This window comes from Sinocyclocheilus anshuiensis, unplaced genomic scaffold, assembly GCF_001515605.1.
Source record: "Sinocyclocheilus anshuiensis isolate Anshui unplaced genomic scaffold, SAMN03320099.WGS_v1.1 scaffold627, whole genome shotgun sequence".
NCBI lineage: Eukaryota > Metazoa > Chordata > Actinopteri > Cypriniformes > Cyprinidae > Sinocyclocheilus > Sinocyclocheilus anshuiensis.
Genome location: NW_015549703.1, coordinates 1,868,094 through 1,887,738, shown reverse-complemented (window position 1 = coordinate 1,887,738; position 19,645 = coordinate 1,868,094). Strand labels below are relative to the sequence as shown.

Below are 19,645 nucleotides of genomic sequence, written 5' to 3'. Positions count from 1 at the left end.
AAGCTATGAGCTTGCAATCTAAATTGAATTTGATGAGAATCAGTAGACAATAATGAATCAGTGAAAAACTCTCATTTATGTCCAATTCGAAATAAACTGAAAACTGTTCATGAGTTATGTATGATTATTGCTTGAGATTACTGACTAATCTGACAACATGTAGTTAAAGCAGTGTTATTTTAGTATTATTGATATACTGTTATATTATTTAATCATATTTTGAATTAGCTTATTAATTTTAGTTTTGTTACATGCTTTGGCCATTTTTATTAGTTTTTTATATTTCTATTCAGCTTTAATTTATTTTTCACATTTATTTTATTTTATTTTATTTTATTTTATTTCATTAATACTTTTAGTTTTAAAAGTAGGTTGTGTTGCTTCCTTAAAAGTACTAAAATAATCCATTAACGGGATCATTAAGTGGAATTAGAATCATTAAATCCCTTAAAACTTTTGACATTGAGTTTGCTGCCATTTGTCCTCCTCTCCCTTTTTCTCTCCCTCATGCACTCTCTCTTCTCTCATCCCTCGTTCCACTGCAGCATCCTGCTGAGATATGACCTGGTGTGGTCTGTGTCTCCATATCTAGCCTGGCTCCCAGCAGAGACTGTTGCTGTTCCTTATCTCTCTTTCTCTCTGTCTCCCTCTCTCTCTCTCTGAGAAGGAACTACATCATAAGCTTTGTTGCTGAACAAGAATTCTGCATCCCCGGTTTTACATTCATACTGACATCTCAATAACTCCCTGACTGGCATTATTATGTCGCTGTTCGTTTCGTTCAGTCTCAGTTAACAGAGACAATGCAGATGCTCACAGCATTGTGTGCAAGTGTGTTGTGTGCAAGTCATATTTTCATGTTCAAGAATAAAATTGAAGAAATGAAGGAGCTGATGTAGACTATTTGTCATAAACTTTTGAAATAAGCATTAATAATGTAACTGAGAGGTACATATTTGGAAATTAATAATCTGGTTCTTTAGAGTTTTTAGAATTTTTATTTTTTCAGCCTGTAGGGAACCAACTGCCATTGCATATTGTCTGAAAAACTGATTTAAGCACTATCACAGAAGCAAGATTGGTTTTCTGTTGAATATCAGCATGATTTTATTGGATGTAGGTAGCAGTTCTGAAAACCAGTTTCATTTTAGCCACAATATGGCCAGTATTCTGTTTCATTTTGCTCTTCTAATGAAAATTATTCTAAACGAAGCCAAAGTGAAATCAACTGATGTATGTCAGTTGAGTAAAACAGACAAGCGGAGTGATTAAAACTGATTGTTTTTTAGTCAAATATATTACTAAAAATGGTTCTTTGTAATTGTGAGAAAAGAATCAGCTACCTCTGTTTATTTTAAAAATAAAAATCTAAAACAAGTACAGTATGTGCAGAATCAGATTTTTGATCAGAATCAAGAATCTTGTTTGATGTGCATGAACATCTTCCTTATTCACCTCTATCTACCACTACTTCATATACTCAAGGTCAGAGAAAACTCCACATATACATTTTACAAAAGCCATAAACTGCATTAGATATGTCCTCATAACTGATAGAGCTGAAAGTGTCCCACCAGGAGGAGGAGGAGCAGTGGAGTGGGGAGGAGCCTGAGCAGGAACCCCCATCTGAGCTCCTAGAGCGGGCAGAGGTCATAGGCGAGGCCCAGGCTCTGCCCGGTCTGCAGGCTGAGGTTCACACACAGGCAGCTACTGCTGCCGACGAGGCCACTAATGGGAGAGCTGAGGAAGCAGGGGGGCAAGAAAGCCCTGCAGAAGGTGTGTCCATCCTTCTCACAACCTGCATGTTTCTCTCTCCCAACAACAACAACAAAAAAAAAAGCAAAGTGAAAGCATCGTGAAAGCTTTCTGAGGGAATGTGGGTGGATGGCTCAGATATCTCCTCTATCTGCTGATGCTGCAAGGCAACACAGGCTTGATGGTGACCAGCTTCTGTGGCCAGAGCTGTGTGTCTGTCTGTCAATGTCTTTCTACTTAAAGCTTTTCCCAGAGCAGCTGCCATCTGCTAGCTATCTGATTAAGCTTTTTCTGAAATTTACTGCTTGTTTCTCTATTGATGCTACTGCTGCCAGGTCGACCGCTTCCATATATTTTTATCCATTGCTCAGTTAATTTTTATTTGCCAGTTACATTGCCAGTTTGTGGGTGATTTTTGCTGCATGCTCCAACAAACACCTGTGGGATTCTATGAGAATCCTCTGTTTTTGTGATATTGTGATATTGTGTTATGCTTCATTTTCAAAGGCTTTTGAAAAGCTAAGCTTGTTGATTTAATGTAAATTGTGTTTCATTTTCATTTTATTTTATTTTTTCCAAAGCGTTGTCATTTCACATGGTTACATAAGTGTTTTTTATTCCTTTTATTATGCAAAATGCAAAACAATTTTGAATAATTAAAAACCCTGTATTATTTCAGCATCAATTTAAGGCAATTATAGCCACATGTGTATGTGTAATATCTGGTTATATGAAAATCACTATTCATTTTCCATAATCTCTGAATATGTATTTGGCAGAAGTTTTTAGATCAGCTATTCCATCTTGCTGCTGGTGTAATGATGTCAGTATCGTGTTCGGTCCACTTCCTTGGATATTTCATCCTCATTTTCTGGACCTCATCCACGCAACATTAAATGTTCTGGGTCTGCATGCTGGTCCTGTCATATCCATGCCATCACTCCATCACTGAATTGGTATGTGTGTCTCATCGGCTGCTGCTATTTGAAAGTGGACGTTCATTTGACGAAGAGCTTTGCCTGTTTGTGGGTGGTTGGCCTGGCAAACATATTGTACTTTGAATGATTAATAATACTATACAATGCAGACTACTTGAGATTTGCTTTCAGCTGTGAAGATGGAAGCAGAGCGACCAGACAGTGAAAGGACAGATCCCATTGGCATGGACTTCACTGAATCTGCAATGCATCTAGATGATGAACTCCCATCTTACCAGAGCCTTGGCAGAGACACAGATATGCCAGAAAGCCCCTTTGCTCGAACATGCCCCATGGAGGATTTTGAAGTGCCTCCAAGTGACCAGGGTCATGCCAAAGAACCTTGCGAGACTCCAACTGAAAAGCCTGATGTACAAAGTGGTGCTGTGAAACAGCCTTCAACCGAAACATGTGACTCCAGCAATATCCATGAGGTCAAACCAGCGCAAATTGAAGACAAACAAATGGAAATAACAACAGAGGGGGACATGAAGGACAAATCTGGGATGTCTGCTTATTTTGAGACCACTACAATTAAGACAGATGCCTCCGGGTCTCAAGGAGAAGGGTATTATGAACTGAGTACTAAATCAGAAGAACAGAAGGACTCTGTTGGTGACCTACCACTTCCTGAAATCAGTTACAGCACCTTGGCCCAAACACACTCTTTGGAAGTCCAACCAGATCTTCCGAACAGTAGCCCAGACACACTACACACTGCTTTACCTGTAGACAGAAGAGATGACTGCAGACTGTCTCCTGGAAAACTGGCACTAGAGCAACGAAGTTACTCTTTAAATATTAGCATTGGTGCAATGGATCATGGTGATGCCCAAGGACGTCCAAGAAACTTCTCTCCGTTAGCCACTGACATCATGTCTCATACTAGTGGAAGCCTTGACGAATCTGCCGATTACCTTCCTGTCACCACTCCCTCAGTAGAGAAGCTCCCTCAGTTTCCACCACTGATCCTGGAGACAACTGCCTCTACCACAACTCCATCATCTTCACCTCCCCAGGCAACAGTCACTGATGTAAAGACAAGTCCACAGTCAGAGTCTCCAGAATCCCCTGTCCAAGCTAAGAGCTGTTATAAGAACGGCACCGTCATGGCCCCAGACTTGCCTGAAATGCTGGACTTGGCAGGTACTCGATCAAGGTTGACATCTGACAACACTGACCCAGAGATTATGAGAAGGAAGTCTGTCCCAATGGACATGTCTTCTCTAGTAAGTGATTCTTTTGCACATTTGTTCAAAGGTGACCAGGGCCAGATGGCTACAAAGAGAGAAATGCAGTTGGAGGAGCAAGGATATTGTGTTTTTAGTGAATACTCTGGTCCCATGCCGTCGCCTGCGGATGTGCACAGTCCAATGGACTCATCTCCTCAAATCTTCAACACTGTGATATCAGAGGAGAAGGAAACTGGTCTTGTTGCATTTGGACAACAGGAGTGTCCATCGACTGAAGATCTGAAACCAACAGAGGTTGTTAAGCCACAGGCAAAACCAGAAGAAGAAAAGCAGAAGAATGAAGAATCCTTTGAAATTGAAAGTACACCTTCTGAAAAACCTCCTGTACAGACTAAGCAAGAGGAGTCTGATCTTTTGAAGACTGAACATTTGGAAGAAACTAAGAGTCCAACTTTACCTGATAATGAGAAAGGACAGTTAGACAAACAAGCTGAAACCTTTATCACGCCGAAGGTGACGGTAACTATGGAAGACGCAAAGCCTGATCTTGATGCAGGTTCCAAACTTGCAGCTGAAACCGAAGCTGAAATAGCTGACTATGAGAGGCAAATTCGCAAATTGGAGATGGAGGACCGACCTTTGAGTGTAGAGGAGGAACGGGAGCTCCAGGAACTCAGGGAGAAGGTGAAGAATAAACCAGACCTTGTGCATCAGGAAGCTTATGAAGAGGTAGATGCAGAGGATGTATACCAACTCACTGGAGCTGCAAAGGACAGAATTGCTCGGCCCATCAGACCATCCCCAGCATCTTCTGTAGAAAGTGCTACCGATGAGGAGAAAATGCATGTTAGTGACACTGAAAAACCTAGATCACCAGGTGAGAAAGAAGCTCTTAAAACAGATCCTAATAGATTATCTCCTGTTGGGTCTTTTGAGAAATATTTTAGAGAGGAGAGACCTTCTGAGCAGGAGGTAAAGCAGAAAGACTCAGTACAGCCCCTCAAAGAGAAAGTTGCTGAGGAGAAACCTCAGCCAGCTCCTTCCAAGACAGACGAGGCTCCTCTTGACACCACAGTAACTCAAGAAGTAGAGGAAGAGGTGGAGCTTGCTGAGGAGCCTGATGAGGTCATGCCAGAACCAAAACCAGCACTTAATGTGGAAGAGAAGCCGGTGGTAGATACAACTGAACCAGATGAGGTTGTGGTTGAAAAAGAGGAGGAAAAACTGGTTGAGAAAGAAGAAGTGGAAGATGAGGAAATCTTGGAAGGGGCCAAAGCTGCAGAAGACACTGCTGAGCCTAGAGCTGCGATTGAGTCAGTAGTGACAGTGGAAGATGACTTTATTACAGTAGTGCAGACCATTGATGAGAGCGAAGTCTCTGGACACAGTGTACGCTTCTCAGCTCCACTTGAGAAGGAACATCAACAGCTCCTCCAAGAGGAAGAAGAGGAGGAGGAGTCTGTGGAAATGGCACAGGAAGTAGAGATGGAGGCTCCCAGTTTGGAGGAAGCTATAGATGTTCCAGAGCCTGTTGAGCCTCCTGTATGTCCAGCTAAAGAGATAGAAGTACCAGAGAGTGAGGCCCCAACCCAAAGCTATGATGACTACAAAGATGAAACTACCATTGATGACTCCATCTTAGACAGCTCCTGGGTGGATACTCAAGGTGTGATTTTAATATCTGTTTTGCATGAAATTTGCTCAGCAAATGACGAAACCTTTCAGAATTGTCTTGAAGTTAACTTGTTTTCTATCTTTTTAGGTAACAGTTGTATATTAGTTGGCTTGCCAGTATACAGCAGTACAGAATTTTACGTTTCTGTGAGGGCCATGTTAGATTTCAAGTAAATGCATGTTTACAGCCTGGTATAACAGTAGCTTGCCTGTTTCACCTCATGTACTCTGTAGATGATGATAAGAGCATGGCCACAGAGAAAATTGAGCCTCTACCGAGAGTGATGAGCCCTGTCAAGAAACCACCCGCGGAGAAACCAGCGAAACAGAGGGCTAAAGGCGGCAGGACCAAAGGACGAATCACCACCCCTGAACGCAAACCTGTTCGCAAAGAGCCGGTACCCATCCAGAAGGATGAGATTAAGAAGAAAAAAGGTTTTTGTTGCTGGAAGTGACATTGTGTTTTGTTTTGTTTGTATATTCTGTTTTTTTTTTTTCATTATGACATTTCCCCTTCACATTTTTCAACAAAATTGAATGTTTAAATCTTAATGCTTATTTCCACTGTGATTAGATGTCATGTATAAAATCCAAAACTTTGTATTATTTTAATTTTATTATTATTTTTGAGACAACAGTGTCAGATTTAACTAAACCTATGAAGTGCATGCGATTTTACAGTAGTTAGATTATTCTGAATTTCAATTAAATTTCATCACATTTGCTTTTTTCATTACATCTTTGTTAAATTAGTGTTTTAGTGAAACATTATTTGACTGTATCTCCTATCGTCCTGAGTTGTACTGCTGTGGTGCCTGTCCTTGATTCTGTGTCTCCCTCTTGTAGCTGTGATTAAGAAGGCTGAGCTCACAAAAAAATATGATATTCAGACATGCTCTCCTTCCCGGAAGAGTGTTTTAAAGGCTACCGTAAGGCACCCTAGGCCTACCCAACATCACGCGTGTGTTAAGCGGAAACCCACAGGTGATCTCTGTCACAAGCTGTTTGCAATGTGGCTGGCAAACATGGGCATTGGCATGTTGCTTTAAGAGTGATGCTTGTCTATTTGATTTGTTTTTCTTTTTATGTATTTTACATAGCAAATTGTATAAGTTACGCAAGTTGTATGTTCATTCAGTGTTTGTAATGAGGCTCACTGGTGTTTTATTCAATTGTTTTGCTTATGTTTTCATTTTCTTATAGCTTGACCTTTCTTTTTGCTGTCTGCATGTGTTCTCTCAGTTTCTGTGCTTATTCACACTTCGTTTTCTTTTCAAAGTGGCACTGCTTATTGAATATTGTGAAAATGTGGTGCATCCAATCACTTTGTGTGTTTGTCTGTGGGTTAATTTTAAAGGATATCCTTTTGACTTAAATGTGTTAGACAGTTTATGAGGTGCAGCATAGAGTAATCACTATTTCCTCTCCTTTTGTAACATTTCTATTCAGTTGTATACAACATTCAGGGACCAATTGCACTGGTAACAAAGGCAACTGGTGGTTTGAGTGAGTTCTGGGCACTCCGTTAAGAGAAATCTGGAGGAAAGGAACTTGCTGCGCCATAATAAAGTTCCACTGTTAGATTTCTGGGAACTGTGCTTGAATTTATGTTGGACATCTGATACATTGCTGCAATGCCCCAATTAGATGTTACTGAACAGCCTTTTATGTAATACAGTTCATTTTCAAATTCTCTGTTATTCTGTGCCAAGTAGTTTCAGAGCAGAGCTTTCCAGTAGCTACAAAATATTTAGCTGTGGGTAATGGTCGGTTTCATTTTTGATCCTAAATAGCCCAATTAGAAGTACCTTGGCTTGGGCATTTAAAAAAATAACCGGGTGTTGGTTAAGTCTTAAAAACATAAGTGAATCAAAAAATCCCAGTTTAATATTCAGGGACAACTACAAGTAAGCAATTTGCATGTTGATTTGCTTGAAAAGTTAAACACTGTGTCATAAAGCAAGGCCAGACACAATGGGTAAGTGAAAGACAGGATGGTTTATTGATAGAAGAGGTGGATGAGTGGAACGGGTTAGGTTAAGGCAGGTGAGTGTCAACAGAGTGAATGATTCCAGGGTTCTTATCTGAGTTCTGAGGGTGAGTGTCTGATGCCGGTTTCGTGGGAGATCGTGGAACAGCTTCCAAGGAGTCGTTGGAGGATCGCGGGAGAACCAGAAGGTAAGTCTTTCTAGGAGAATATCGTATAGAGAGGCCAGAACAGTCCATAGGAGTGAACGGTAGACCGGACAGTGAGTGACTGTGATGTGTGTGTATTTGTAGTGTGCCTTGATTGGTGACAGCAGGTGCGGGTGATCAGAACTGAGGTGACTGTGATCGGGTGATTATCCTGGCTGGTGACTGCAGTGACTGTGATGAATCCCTGACACACTGTGGTTCTGTGGCACTTTCAGAACATTTTCTTTTGTTAGTTGGATCATCTGACCAGCTCACTTAGCAACATTAACTCAACATAACTCCTGTTTGAGGCAGGACTATCTGTTTGACAAGTCATAGCTGTCACATTGCACACTTCAGTTTTACAAAATAAGTGTAAAATAAGTATAAAAAGGCTTTTTTTAAAGAAAAATCATACTATATGTGAAGCACATGTGGCTGCTTTTGTATACAAGTTTGCATTTGCTGTGTATTTGCTTGTGTGTAATGTTCAGTTTGTTTTATTTTCATTGGAGAGCATATGACTCAATGGTCATGGTCACAGTATGCATTTCTTCTCTTTATCATCCTCAGCCTCTCTTTTTCTCTTTATCTTTGCAGTGTCTGCAGATGGTCGACTGCCCTTCAGTGTGGCCAGGCACTCCAGAGACAGAGCATCTGTAAGCATCACATTAGATTTAAATCATATACAAATATGATGATCCCAATTAAAATAGGTTGTCAATAGATAGTCCAGTCTATATACTAGTGATCAGCTCAAGTACTAAGAAATAACAGCAATTATTAATAATGAAAGGCTATTTTGGGGAACTTTTTTTAAAATCAACTTCAGAACTTGTCACACATCAAATTACATTGACAACTACACTCGGTCCTCTTGTTCGTTTTGTCATTAGTTATGCCATATTTTTTGTGGTACCAATGATGAATTGAAATGAATTCAATATATACAGTACATACAGTATAGCCTCTTTGCACCTCAGATGCCTCCCTGGTTTCCACTCTTTGTATTGCCTGCTCATCGCATCTCATATCCGTTTTGTGTTTGTTTTACAAGTTTGCATGACCTTTTTGCCTTATTTCTTTTAACCTTAAACTGAGACATAGTGCCCCCTCAAGCAGTTTAATGGTCCATGTATTAATACAACATTAAAGAAAATAGACGTTGTCTTCTTTTTATGCTTGTTTATTTTTAATTCCTGAGTGGTTTTGCATTCTGGTAAATGCCCTTGTATCCCCAAATGTGTGGTCAGATGTTGCTCATTTCGTTTGGTTAAACATGCTGCCATGCTGATTTTCATTCATTCTGCTCATGTTTTTGGTTTCATTTTCACTGTGCATGAATGGCTCATCTGTCCGTGTTCCTCTCATCATAGACCTCCAATCCCACAACACTAACAAAGATCCCCACTTCTAAAATTCGGGCAGAGGCTTTGCTGCCAGCCCGGCCGAACTCGGCCAGCTCCTCCAATAAAAGGAGCGCATTGGTGGAGGCAGATCTTTATGAGCCCCGCCCTTCCTCAGCGGGCCCACAAGTATCGCTAAATTCATATGCTGTAAAGGTAAGCAGGGAGCAAGATGTGTTGGAAAACTATTTGCTTCTGAACATTACTAACTAATCTAGAACTTTCCAAAGAGGAAGCCATCCTAAAATTTATGATTTTCTCACCTCATGTTGTTGCAAATCTGCATGATTTGTTGAAGTGTTATGAATTATAGAGAGGTATTTTCCATAACATTGAGTTAATTGGAAGAAATAATGCTAAATTTCAAATAATGACATGAGGGGGAGTAAATTTTAATTCGGGGGTGAACTATCCCATTCCTATGAACTATCCCATAAGTTCACCATGATTCTAACAGGATTAATGACTTTGTCCTCAGGATGGTGGTTCTCGGAGCCCAGAGAAAAGGTCATCCCTTCCACGGCCAGCATCCATATTAACTCGCCGCCCACACATGGCTGATCATGAGGAGAGCTCCACTTCCATTACCAGCTCTGGGTCCACAGCACCACGCAGGCCCACATGTAAGAGGCATTCTCATGCACCTGTAAAATCTCTATATTTTTTTATTGATTCTATCTCTATAGATAGAAATAAAAATAGTGATTTTTTTATTTCTATTGAATCAGAATTTTTTTTATTTGATTTTGTTTGAGACAGATTACTGTGACAAAGAAACTTACTCTTTTTTTTGTACTTAACAAGATTTATTAATGCACATCCTGACATCTATAACACAATACTGAAGTAACGTACGTGGCTTATAAAATTAAAAATATATTTTTTAAATACAAGTACAGTACAACCACATAATGTAATAATATTTGACAATGATCAGACTTTATCACTGATTTTGATTATACTATTATATTTGATAAGTCATTTTATCAATATTGCATGGTTTTTATTTGCATATTCTTTCACAAAAAGCCAGTATGCACTGCAAAATTTATGAAAGAAGCACTAATCTAAACAGTTTTTTTAGGTGCCTGAAGAATCTGAAGTGTTTCTTTAAAGCTTTTTGGACATATTCGGATATATTTTAGGACACGTTCAATCTCTGCTTCCATATCTACGGACTTTCTTTAACTCATACTCACTATATACTCACTCCTCTCTTCCCCTGCTCCTGTAGCGTTCCGTACTGAAGTCAAAGCAGAGCACAGGACAGGCAGGTCTCATAGTATGACAGGTATAGAGTATCAGTCCCTAATGTTTCACCCTGTTTGTTGTCGGTCTTTCATACCTGCTGTCCTGTGCAGGGATACAATCACCATAAAAATACAGTGCCATTAAAGGGGTCATATGATGTTGCTAAAAAGAACATTATTTGGTGTATTTGGTGTAATGAAATGTGTTTATGCGGTTTAAGGTTCAAAAAACAAATTATTTTCCACACACTGTACATTATTGTTTCTCCTCTATGCCCCGCCTTTCTGAAACGCATGGATTTTTACAAAGCTCATCGGTCTGAAAAGCGAGGTGTGCTCTGTCACGAACAGCTTGTAACACTCCAAAGAGAAAGAAAAACTTGAAATCGCATCATATGACCCCTTTAAAAGTTATTCATCTCCAATGCACATTTAGTTACAGCATTGAAACCACAATGTTCCACTCATGTAACTAATTCAAAAAGGGTGAATAATTTTCATAGGCACTGTTATACATAAGGATTTTTTGTCTCCACTTTTTTGTCTCCACTTTTGTCTACACTTGTCTTTTCCATTATGCATGTGAGTATAAACACTGTTCTACACTGTGTTTGTGCCATTTCAAGTCCATCAAAAATGTTTGTATACATCATCATCTACAGTGGGGACCAAAAGCCTGAAAAAAACGCAACACGCTTGTTATCCAGTAAAATGATCTAAAAATCTTTAAAACAATACACACTTGCTTGAGAAGCAACATTGCGTAAGTTTTTAATTATATTAAAAATAGTAATTTATACAAAGCAAGTGAAAAAATCACAAATAAATAATATTTATTTAAAAATGTGTAGTCTCTGGGTTTTTGAAAGAAGCCTTTTATCCTCAGCAGGTCCACATGTATTTGATCAAAAATACAATAAAAACAGTAATATTTGGAAATATTATTACCATTTAAAGTAACTATTTTCTATTTAAATGTATTTTAAAATATCACATGATCCTTGAGAAATCATTCTAATATGCTGATTTGGTGCTCAACAAACATTTCTTATTATTAATAATGAAAAGAGTTGTGCTGCTTAATATTTTTGTGGGAATGTTGATGCTTTTTCCAGGGCTCTTTAATGAAAGTTAAGTTGATTTTTTTTTTGTTAAGTAACTTTATAAAATATTTTTACTGTCAATTTCGATCAGTTTCGTGGATCCTTGCTGAATAAAAAAAATAATATCTTAAAAAAATTGTATGGTATATCAATGTATATTAAAAAACAAACTTTCTGAAAACAAGTTTCAGTATCTAATGCATTGTTGCGGTTGTTTTCTCTTAAATTGTAATGCTGGTAATAAAACTTGAAAGAAATAAAAAGTATGAAATTAGAAAAAAAGCAAAACAGGAGCATTTTTACCAGTGGACTCCACTGTATATTTGATCTTTTATGTATTTTAAGTCATCTTCACATTTGTTTGCTGATGTTGCACTTCCTAATTTCTAGCATTTAAACGGATCATTTGTGTTTCCACTGAAGGTGTAGAGACTGCTCGGTCCCGTTCGGCCCGCAGTGGCACCTCCACACCCCGCACACCCGGGTCCACAGCCATCACCCCTGGAACCCCTCCCAGCTACTCCTGCCGTACTCCAGGCACCCCCCACACTCCAGGCACCCCCAAGTCTCTCAGCCTGTTGTCCCAGGAAAAGAGAGTGGCCATCATCCGAACACCTCCAAAATCCCCGGCGACTACACCCAAACAGCTGCGCATCATTAACCAGCCACTGCCTGACCTCAAGAACGTCAAATCCAAGATCGGTTCTATTGACAACATCAAGTACCAGCCCAAGGGGGGCCAGGCAAGTTCAAATGCTCACAATTCATCCTGATTTCACCACAGCTTATGCTAATAGCCAACTATCCACTCTCTTTTTCCCTCCCCATCTGTCTTTCTTGCTGTTGCTCTGCTCCTTCAGGGTCGATTCTGTCCCCTGTGGGCACACTGTCCTTTCAAGTGTGTTTTACTGTGTCTCGCACTCATCACTATTGCCTTGTGGTCTGCATGTATCAATTCACTGTGTGCATACTAATGGCTGCACATAGCTGTTGGGCCAGTTCACTCGTCTTAGATTGACTTGTTCCATGCCTGACTAGAAGGTAATGTATTCTTATGACATGGCATTTATTCTCATGACAAGGAACAAAACTTGCTCCAAAACTTTACCTCCTATTATGTATTCATTTTAATATCTAAACTAGCAACATTTGATAGAACATTCTTTACATAAAATATTTCATTTGATTTTCTCTTTATTTTTTTATCAAAATTATGACATTACATTATCACTCATGTTACCTGTCATCAGACCATAGCTAGTTATTTCTTATAAATTAATATTAGTGCCGTCAGTAAATATTAATAAAAAAAACATTATATGGCAGGTAGATTCAATTAATTACATATTTTTTAAACATATTTTTTTAAGTTATTAATTGTTAAATTGACAGTCTTAATTAGAATGTACATTATAGTTATACAGTCATGATATATAGTAAATGTATCATTTATCACAATGTTTTTCATTTTATGTTGCATTATTAATGTTTTTTCATTAATTCAACATTCAGAAGTGTGGGTCAGTAAGATTTTTTTAAAACAAATTAATACTTTTATCAAGGATGCATTGATATATATACAGTATATATATAATAATATTGTATTTTTGATCAAATAAATGCAGCCTTGTTAAGAAAAATAGACTTTTTCAAAAGATTAAATCATATTGACCCCAAACTTTTGAACGGTAGTTTAAATATGAATTCAAATTGAAATATATATACTGAACAAAATTATAAACGCAACACTTTTGTTTTTGCACACCTGTGTAATAATCATGTTGTCTAATCAGCATCTTGATATGCCACACCTGTGAGGTGAATGGATTATCTCGGCAAAGGAGAAGTGCTCACTAACACAGATTTAGACAGATTTGTGAACAATATTTGAGAGAAATAGGCCTTTTGTGTACATAGAAAAAGTCTTAGATCTTTGAGTTCAGCTCATGAAAAATGGGGGCAAAAACAAAAGTGTTGCGTTTATAATTTTATTCAGTGTACATTTTAATACTATCAACTGGCATTAAGTTTTGCCTAAGTAAATAAGTAATGTGATATTTGTGTGACAGTGTTTAGTATTTTGCTTCCCTTAGGGAAATGCTTGATAGACTGGCCTATTACAGAACTCTGTTTTGGAATTCTTGGATTGTAAAGTAGGTTGTAGAACAACTGGATTGCATTCTGGGATTGTGGAAACTTCAAAATTAAATACACACATAAATGCACATACAGATATGCACCAGGGTGGTTTGTTTTCCGGGTTGAATGGAGTTCAGCTGGGACGATGGGGACAGGCTCGTGATGTAAACACCCCTTGTGTTTTTAGGGCATTTCATGCAAGCTTGCAGTAATGACCAGGGTGTAGGCTGCGTGTTGGAGTGACATGTTTATGTCTGGCTTGTGGCAGAGTGCAGCAGTGCAGAGAAAAGAATTTCATCAGCCAGAGGAGTGGGAGATTGTGAGGTTTCTGGGGTGGGAGACTGCATTGAGAAACTATGGGGAAGGACTTTAAGTGACATTGGAGTAATTGGTTTGTTTGTGGAGTTAGAGACAGTGTTTAAGATTACAAGGAAAAATGTTGGACAGGGCTGGACTTTTTCTATCATGAAATGATTGTATTGGGGAAAACTGGGAAAATCTTTACATAGCCTATTATTATAATTTATATGTTTTTAAAAATGTTTTAAATAGGTTTTTTGAAGAATTTATTTGATAACATTTCTATTCAGGGTGTATTATTTTATAATATTATTATAATATTATAGAATATATTTTAAGTCCTTTATATGTCCAGTTAAGGACTTAACTTAAGTCCGGTTAAGTCCTTTATAATGTTAGTGGAGTTTTTTCATCAAAATATATTTTATCAGTTATATTTTTTTAACACAGTGTATAAAACTTTGATTTCATGTTGAATTTAAAAGTACATTAGTAAAAAGTTAATTTTATTCTAAATTAATTCTAAAGATCAGAGAGTGAATAGATAATGTTAGTATGTTAATAATGTTTTTTTTCCCCTATCAGAACAGTCATAATTATTTTTTAAATATAATTAACAGTGATATTAACCTAATACAGTGTAAACTACCTTGATTTTAAAAGTACAATAGCAATTACAATTAATTTTATTCAAAATTAATTACAAAGGTTAAAACTACATAAATTTATCTATTCGATATTTTAGACAAAATCTAAACAAAAGTGACAAAAGTAATTTTAGACAAAAATGTAGATTGTGACCCCTTGTAAGCAATGACTAAAAATACTGAAAATCAACCATTCAATCATCGTCACTTTTTAAGTTTGTCAGTAGTTTGTCTGGTCCTCCTGAGTCCTGTAGACTGTGATGAATGATCTAGTGAAAATGGCTTTGGAGTTCATTTCAGGGCACTCAGGACACCCTGAGGAGCGACCTCTGCCATGGCCTGAATCTGTCTGGGCCCACATGCTCCCTCACCCCTGGATGACAGCGGGCGTCTCCCCAGCATAGGCACTCATGGAACAGGTCTAAGAGACAGTGACATGAGCCACAATATCTCAGGGTTGAGTGACCGGGCATGTGGCGGCCACTGCCAGTGTTTGCCCAAGGGTGAGACTGGGTAAGAGTGCTGTGCCTGTCTGTGCCTTAATGACATAATATGTCTACTGAGGGCCACTGAAGCGGACAGGGACAGTCTGAAAACTCGAAAAGCATGTGCATGCTTAATAATGTCAGAACCTTTCATTAGATTCATATTCTAAAGTATCTAAAAGCTGCATCAACTCTAGAGCTGTGTTAAGTGAATATTTGCATCTGTTCTCTTTCAAACAAATCTGAAATCTTTTTACTTTACAGATATACTTTACAGATAAAATTAATAATAATGTCTACTTTATCATTTAATGTATCATTTTAAGAATGATTGTGATTTTGAGGTCTTATTTAGCACTATAAATTCAATAATTAATCCTCGCATCTCACATGAAGTTGAACAATCACCAGATATTTGTGAGAGATTTTTGAGATTTGTTATTGAAAAGATTGCTGGCATTCAATCTTCATTTGTTCGTCTTTGTTCTAGCTCTTTGGTCGACTGTTCAGTTTCTTCAGCTACCTTGTGCAGCTTTCAGCCGGTGTCTCTCTCTGAGTTAAGGGAATTAGTGATGCAGACGAAATCTTCAAACTCAACTTATGATGCTGTTCCCTCTGACTTTTTTAAAGTTGCTTTTCATACCATTGGTCCTAGTATTCAAGTAATTATTAATTCTTGCTTAGTTTCTGGCACTGTCCCTGCGTTTTTGAAGCATGCAGTTGTTCAGCCATTGCTTAAAAAACCCAATGCCGATATTAATTGCTTGAATAACTATCGTCCTATTTCAAAACTCCCATTTCTTTCAAAAGTTCTGGAAAGAGTTGTCCTGTCACAATTACTTCCTTTTTTAAAATCAACTCATATACTTGAACCTTTTCAATCAGGTTTCACTACCCACCACAGTACTGAAACAGCTTTGTTAAAAGTGATGAATGATTTGCTACTGTCGGTTGATTCTGGTGATAATGCAGTTTTGGTTTTATTGGATCTTAGTGCTGCCTTTGATACAGTTGATCATAATATCCTTCTGTCATCCCTTGAACATTGGGTGGGCATAAAGGGTACGGCACTTAGCTGGTTTGAGTCGTTTTGAAATCCAGGTCATTTTCAGTGTCTGTTGGCCAGTTTATCTCATCATCTGCCTCTCTTCTCTATGGGGTCCCTCAGGGGTCCATTTTGTGTCCATTACTCTTTAATCTGTATATGCTTCCACTTGGTAATATCATAAGGAAATATAAAATCTCTTTTCATTTTTATGCAGATGATTCTCAGCTGTATCTTCCATTAAAATCTCGAGATTCTCTGCAGCCTCTCATCGACTGTCTTGAGGATATAAAATGCTGGATGTCAAATAACTTCCTGCAGCTCAACAATGATAAAACTGAGGTGATTCTCTTTGGTCCCTCTAAGACTAGAAATTCTGTTGTTGGGAACTTAGAAAACCTCACTCCATATGTTAAGTCTCATGTAAAAAATCTAGGTGTTATCTTTGACTCTGAGCTTTGTCTTGAAAAACAAATTAGCTCAGTTGTTAAAAATTGTTATTATCAGCTGAGGATCATCTCTAAGCTTAAATCAACACTTCCTTTCAAGATCTGGAAAAAGTCATTCATGCTTTTATCACATCACGCCTGGATTATTGTAATTCGTTATATGTTGGTCTTCCACAATCTTCATTGGCACGGCTGCAGATGGTTCAGAACGCGGCGGCTAGATTGTTAACCGGCACCAAAAAACATGAACATATTTCTCCAGTTTTAGCGTCCCTTCATTGGCTTCCTGTCTTTTTTAGAATTCAGTTTAAGATTTTACTTATTGTTTTCAAAGCTCTTAATGGACAAGCCCCATCTTATATTTCTGATCTTATTTATTTGCATTCAACGCCGAAGTCTCTCAGATCCGCTAATTACTCTCGCCTTTCCGGAGAGCCTATTAATTGAATGTGAAACTGTTGTTATTGCCGATATTATTACAATTTTTTTTTATTATTATTGTTTTTTAAATTTTACTTTATTTTAGAATTTACTGTATTTTATTATTGGTTTTGTTCAGCACTTTGGTCAGTGTAACGCTGAATTTTAAATGTGCTCTATAAATAAAACTTACTATATATATTTTAAAGGCATCTATTATCTTTTAGTTTTATTATTTATTAGTTTTTTTTTTTGACTGGTCTTGATTAACATACACTATTATGTTAAAATGTAAATGAAAAGTTATTATACTGTTTTCTCACCAATTAGTGAGACTTGTAGAGTGACTCGCAAAATCCATATTTAATAGTTCGATCTCTTGGGGATTCTTGAAAATGTTGCTAATCAGGACCCCAACAAGAAGTCAAGCTGACATTTGCAGGCGTTAGGATGAGGGAGAGTTTTACATGCTACAGTTAATTAAATTTGTAATGTTTATCTGGAATTACCTCAGTGTTCATCTATTCAGCCCTTCAGTGTGATGCTTCCACTAAATGGAAAAACTTTCAGCATTAATTAGCATAAAATCAGTGAAAGCTTTGGTTACACTTTACTTGAAGGGGTGTGCATAAGACTGACATGACACCTTCATAATCATGACATGACACATGTCATGAATATGAAGGTTTTTTATGCATGTTTATGACAACTGTCATTAAGTGTCATTCGCTCAGTTATGTCATTTTTAATGCAAATATGACATTATTTGACCTAACCCTAACCTAACCCTACCCCTACCCTTACCCCTAACCATAGCCCATAACAAAGACATCTCAAACAATGTCATCTTTGCATTAAAAATTACATAACTGAGCGAATGACACTTAATGACAGTTGTCATAAACATGCATAAAACCTCCTTCATATTCATGACATGTGTCATGTCATGATTATGAAGGTGTCATGTCAGTCTTATGCACACCCCTTCAAGTAAAGTGTTACCAAAGCTTTTCTTATTTGTGTTGATGCGGCATATGGGGGTCTAACTGTTGGAAAGAGTGTCAACAATGAGTACAGCGGCAGTTTAACCCTTAAGGGGTGTTCATGCTGACAGTGATTAAATCACAACATCTCTGCACTGTTTGACATTTCTTTCCACTGCGGATTGGTAGTCACCGCATTGTGTTGCTGCACATTTGCATGAAGTTGACCTGCTCAACTTTGTTGCTTCGTCAGTGCTTCACTTTTATCGACTGGCTATTGCCTGGTTGATTTTTGGCTGCAGGTGCTGTGAGCACATCGACACAGGGATCAGGTTATAGGTTGTCATAACCGCCTAATACTGATCTTTCTCACCAATGCACGGCTAGTAGCTGTCTGTATGTGCGTGTGCATGAATGTGTGTGTGTTTCCATCGTCATTAAAAGAGCCACATATCTTTGTATTTTTCTAGATTCAAATTTTAAACAAGAAGCTGGACTTCAGTCACATACAGTCAAAGTGCGGATCCAAGGATAATCTGAAGCATTCGCCTCGTGGAGGCAATGTATGTACTGCTCCCTCTCTCCCTATGTCTGTCTTTCCTTCTTTTCCAAAGCCAGTAGACCTCCACGGTTTTTGTCCCTTTGCTTCCTTTCTGGACCTGAGAGTCCTAGATTTCCAACTTCCGGGCACATTTCTGCTGCACTGGATGCTCAATGCTACAGATAGGACAAAATGCCTACCATGGCAGAATCAAACATAATATAGATGCACACACACACACATCAGACATAATATGGAAAACCTGGGCTAATACACAAAACTGAAGTCCCTTCTTGTTGTTCATCATGTGAAAATATATACACGCCAAATGTATATATTTGTAGACTGTAATGCAGGTGTTTGATGTTGACCTATCAACACTTGTGTGTCAACTGTATGGAAGTCATATCAAAATAAGGCAACACATCATGAACCCTTCTTTTCAATATATCTCTGTTTGAGAAATATTATGTTAATTTATAAATTTAATTTAGATATTTACCGTTTTGCTCAACAGACTGTATCATGGAGTAGCTGCAGCAAACTTTGTGGCTTCTCACTCTTGTTTTCTTTAGGTTTCAAGGTCTCCTGTATTATACGTACTTTTTGGGTTTTGTTCCAAATCCTAGTGAGCTGCCTTGCTGTCTGCTGCCTACATAGGCAGCATCCTAACTCATGTCTGTACTTCAATCAGATTTGCTGTTTCTTCCCCTCGCAGCAGCAGTCACTGTGAGTGACTATTACAACAGAGCTATAATGAGCACACTGTGTAGAGCAGGACGCCAGCAATGCCAAGGTCATGGGTTTGGTTTCCAGCAAACATTACTTATGCTGTCTGTTTAGTTTAGGTTAAAGGGGTGGTTCACTGTTTTTTTTCTAGGCTTGATTGTGTTTATGGGATGCAGTCTAACATGAGTTAATGCTTCGTTTAAAAAAAAAAACGCATTATTTTTCACATAATTTACCTTTATTCCACACCGCTCTGTCCCTTCTCTGAGAAAAGGGCTGATCTTTTCCTGTTTTTATGAAGCCCCGCCCTCAGAAATAGGCGATGGGCTCTGATTGGTTAGCTAGCCCAGTGTGTTGTGATTGGCTAAACCGCC

General features: G+C 38.2%; 1 protein-coding gene across 4 annotated transcripts in view; it reads left to right on the top strand.

Moving 5' to 3' along the window:
- The window catches only part of LOC107660616 (microtubule-associated protein 2-like), a 118,973-nt gene that overhangs the window by 95,111 nt on the left and 4,217 nt on the right, over window positions 1-19,645 (top strand). For 3 of the 4 annotated variants that reach the window (XM_016449977.1, XM_016449973.1, XM_016449976.1), the window contains 8 exons: window positions 2,865-5,591; window positions 5,834-6,034; window positions 6,446-6,583; window positions 8,375-8,433; window positions 9,151-9,336; window positions 9,659-9,803; window positions 10,415-10,471; window positions 11,957-12,276. In XM_016449977.1, the coding sequence (XP_016305463.1) occupies window positions 2,865-5,591; window positions 5,834-6,034; window positions 6,446-6,583; window positions 8,375-8,433; window positions 9,151-9,336; window positions 9,659-9,803; window positions 10,415-10,471; window positions 11,957-12,276 (3,833 nt within the window). The remainder of the gene's footprint in view (window positions 1-2,864; window positions 5,592-5,833; window positions 6,035-6,445; window positions 6,584-8,374; window positions 8,434-9,150; window positions 9,337-9,658; window positions 9,804-10,414; window positions 10,472-11,956; window positions 12,277-19,645) is intronic. The other variant, XM_016449975.1, reaches the window with a different exon arrangement.